This window comes from Myotis davidii, unplaced genomic scaffold, assembly GCF_000327345.1.
Source record: "Myotis davidii unplaced genomic scaffold, ASM32734v1 scaffold4, whole genome shotgun sequence".
NCBI classification, from domain to species: domain Eukaryota; kingdom Metazoa; phylum Chordata; class Mammalia; order Chiroptera; family Vespertilionidae; genus Myotis; species Myotis davidii.
In genome coordinates, this window is record NW_006294707.1 from 383,128 (window position 1) to 387,180 (window position 4,053).

General features: G+C 61.1%; 1 protein-coding gene across 1 annotated transcript in view; it reads right to left on the bottom strand.

The window, feature by feature from the left end:
• Positions 1 to 4,053, bottom strand: part of ITPR3 (inositol 1,4,5-trisphosphate receptor type 3) — a 120,267-nt gene that overhangs the window by 101,204 nt on the left and 15,010 nt on the right. Inside the window, 6 exon segments of the mRNA XM_015567459.1 lie at positions 232 to 282; positions 814 to 909; positions 1,161 to 1,307; positions 2,406 to 2,541; positions 3,631 to 3,764; positions 3,836 to 3,919. Of these exon segments, the coding sequence (XP_015422945.1) occupies positions 232 to 282; positions 814 to 909; positions 1,161 to 1,307; positions 2,406 to 2,541; positions 3,631 to 3,764; positions 3,836 to 3,919 (648 nt within the window).

Consider the following 4,053-nt stretch of genomic DNA (forward strand, 5'->3'; position numbering starts at 1 on the left):
TTAAATCCATAATTTTGCCGGCCTGTTCCACAGGCAGCACCTCCAGGAATTTGCAGAGACTGGCAAAACATCTTCGTTTGAATCTCTCTCCATTATTAAGGGAGTCTAAAGTCCTGATTGTTTATTAGTGGGATTCAGACCACTGAAGTGGAAGAATTAGAGGGCTTTGTGCACCCCCAGGGCGATGTACACCACTCTCCCCCCAGCCCAGAGCCCTGCGTCCGTCCTCACCGCTCCTGCTGCCTTGGGGTCAGAGGCATCACCCTTATAGCTGGGGTTCTCCTAGAAAGAGAAACAAGTCGGGGAGCTCTTAGACACACCCTATACCACGTGACACCCCCCCACACACACACACCCCGAGACAAAGTTCATATTGTCCCCCAGGGGTGCCCACCTCAGCCCCGAAACCCATGTGACTCCTGGGGAAGCCGCCAATGGGAGCCCCCAGGCCTGCCCTCCACGGCCCCTCCGGAGCCCCCACGATGAACACGCACACACATACACACGCACACGCACACGCACACGCAAATTCACATGCACAATGCCCAGTCCACACAAGCCTGTGCAACACGGACAGACGCGGATGCTGGGAAGTTCGCTCCCTATGGTAGCCCAGAGCCTAGAACAGCTCCTGGCACCGGACAGGGCAGTCATTCTTATAGGCCCATTTACAGTCACGCAGTTCCTAGATAATAAGCGCCTGAGTGCAGAGAAGCAGCGTCCAGACACGTGTCTGCGTGTGGCGTGCACCAGGCCCACAGTGTGTGCCCGCGAGCACAGCCTGGGCTCCCAGATGCCGCTGCCCCCACTCACCTCGGCAGCCAGGTAGTTGCCCGTGGCCAGGTGCTTGAAGCGGTACAGGCCGTTCCAGTGGCCAGCGCCTCCACGGCAGGGGTCGTGGTGGACCACCTGGGGGCGCAGGGTAAGGCGGGTGAGCTACCCGCAGGGGGTGCTCCGGGGAGGCAGGGACAGGCAGGGCACTGGAGGCCTGCGGAGCTCTGGGCAGGGGCTCCTGGGTCTGTCCTGGCCCCTTGGCCGTGTAGGGGCTCAGAGGAGGGGCAGGGACCACCTTCCCGTCCCCCCCAGTGATGGAGGAAGAGGGAGGGTGGAGCTGGAGCTGGAGAAGGGCTGGGCCTGGGCACCGGGGGCAGGGCTCTGACCTCCACCTCCCAGAGGGCGTTGGAGCTGGTGGCCGAGGTGGCGGACTGGCGCAGCGTGGTGCGCAGGAACACCTGCAGCTTGCCCTTGTACTCGTCGCACGTCAGGAACTTCTCCTGCTCCGCGTGGAACAGCCGCACCACGTCCCCCTGCAGGCGGGGGGTGGGCTCAGGAGGGTGCGAATTCTCCCTGTCATTATTGGATTGGAACACGATAGTCTCTGGAATATTTCTTTTAAATCGATTATGACAGAAAATTTCACATAATAATGTGATGAAACTCCACTTATCCATCACCCAGACGCTCCTGCCCAGCGCCCACCCAGCCTTCCGTGTTCACACCTGCCCTGGATCGCGCCTCCCGTCAGTACCCCTGGCCTCCACGGGCCAACCTGAGTCTCCCCTCCATGAAGGCAGGAGGGGAGGCCCGCCTGGCGGCATCTCTCCCTGCCCTCCCCGCCCAGCTCTCGGGGCCTCGCGCCCATCCCTCCGCTCCCTGCTGGCTGAGTGGCTGCGGTGCAGGGACAGGGCCTGTTCATCACCACAGCTTTGCACACTGAGACCAAGTTTGGCTCCTGGCTCCGCTTTACGAGCCGTGTGACCTGGGTCAGTCCCTAACATCTCTGGCCTCACTTTCCTCTTCTATAAAATGGGAACGCCGTGACCTCCTTGCAGAACGTGTGGATTCTAGTTTGTATGGCGAGGTACCACCCCACTCTTACCACGTGCCAGCTGCTGTGTGAGCCCTTTCCATGACCTTCGCACCACTCCTCGCCCTAGCCCTCCGGCGCACATTACCCCGCTCTACAGGCGCAGACACTCAGGCACAGAGGCAGTGCATGCCTGTCCGTCACGTAGCCAGTGACAGATGGGGCATGAACCCAGGCCCTCACCTCTCCACCTCACTCCCCCGCGGGCCTGCCGCTCCCGTTATCACTGATGGCATATCCGCCCCTACACTGCGCTGGACACAAGTTCTCACAACATCTGCGGAGTGAACGCCTGAGCGGGCGAATGAAGGAATGAAGGGATACACACAGACTGGCCCCGTTACTATGGCAGAACCCGGTGGCTTCTGTATCCAGGCAGTGCAGGGCGACAGCAAACACGGGCGGCTCTGTTAGCTCAGGTCTCACTTCTGAGTCGCCTGGAGTCTGACATCGGAGCCATGAGTCACGGCAGGCTCACCCCACCACTCGGGCAGCACCTCGGGGGTCAGCCCAGTGAGTGTCCTTTTCTAAGCGTTACATAGATGGGAAGCTGGCATGTGTAATCAGGGAAGGCTTCTGGGAGGAGGTGGCACATGGGCTGAGCTTTGATTGATGTGTGGATGACGTGCAGGTTTTGAGGGAAAGGCACAGAGCAAGGGTAGATGGGAAACAGCCTGGGAGATGGGAGGGAGGAGGAGGATGCGGCAGCCTGAGGGGGCAGGAAGGTCTGACAGAGCAGTCTGGCTGACGGAGGGAGCAAAGGGATCATCACAGGCTTCTGAGCAGGGCCACGTGCAGCAAACACAGGGGGCCTCCTGATGTAGCCGCTCGAGGGCCTGTCACCTGTCTCTTTAACGGGTATCACGGCCAGGTGTACTGGCTGATTCCCCCGGCGGGGAGCCCCACCCTCGCTGCTACCCCTAACTCTGCCCTCCACACACTGCCTGCACCCAGGAGGCTGCTCTGTGCCCCGCAGCCCGAGGAGCCTCTGAACCCTCCTCCTTCCTCCCCGCGTCTGGGTGTCAGGGTTTCTCCAACGGCCTCCCCACCTCCTCCACCCTCTGCTCTGGTCCCTCCCAAAGTCTTTCCCGTCCATTGCCCCCCACCAAGGCCCGTCTTTTCCCGGCCTGTCAACCCCTGATGTCCTAGGGCCCACCAGCTGGTCTAGAACCACAGCTGGGGGCAGGGGGCAGGGTCCTGGCCCAGATCCACGGAGCAGGCATGGGGGACGGGACAGAGGCTCAAAGGATCTGGCCCACCCCAATGTGGGGGACATGGACCCCCAGCTACTGACACCCCCTTAGCAAGAGAGCAAACTGAGGCCAGCCAGGACTTGGAAAGTGGAGAGGGGTTGTGAGGCCAGAGATGAGAAGGGGAGGTGTAGATGGGCAGGGGGCCAGGCCTCTGTGGGGTGGAGGGGGGCTGGAGGGGCTGCAGAGCCCCAGCAGGGGGCACGTGAGAAAGGCTTTGATGGGCATCTGTGTTTGTTGGGAAGGAGAGCAGCCCATTTGCTGTGGCGTCTCTAAGCATAACATTATGTGGGTATGTGTGTGACTTGCTGGCCATCTGAGAACAGATGTTGGCTTTCTAAAGCTAGTGGCTCTCCCTGACATCCAAATTCCTCCCAGGCTCTGTGGGCTTGCCAGGACCATTATTTGTCATTTGTTTCATTTTCATCTTCCTGATATAATATGGCAAAGCACACGACCACAGCTGCGCCTCTTCTCAAATCCTTTCATATTTAAACTTGGGGGAGGGGTCACCCCTCCCTGAGCGGCCGGCCCCCCATGCCACTCACCTCCTTGCAGCCGGCATTGTCGCTGAGCTCGTAATTGCTGGCATGCAGGGGCTGCCCCGCGTTGACGGGATTGAGGATCACCTTGTCCCCCACGACCACCTGTGGGGACAGGCGGAGCCGGTGAGGGCGGGAAAGGACCTGTGGGGCAGCAGTGGGGGCCCCGTCCTTACCCCTTTCACCCCCTCATCCAGGTGGTCGCGGAACTGCATGAACAGGTTGATCTTCCAGCTGGTGTTGCAGTTCACAGAGTTGACCTGGGGAAGGGTGGAGACCGTGACGGCAGGCAGACCCCGGCCGCAGGGGAGAGGGCCAGCGTTGAGGGCCGAGAGCCTGAGGGGAGGGCCAGCCCCGCACGGGCCCCCAGCCCAGCTGCCCTGGGGCCCCCAGC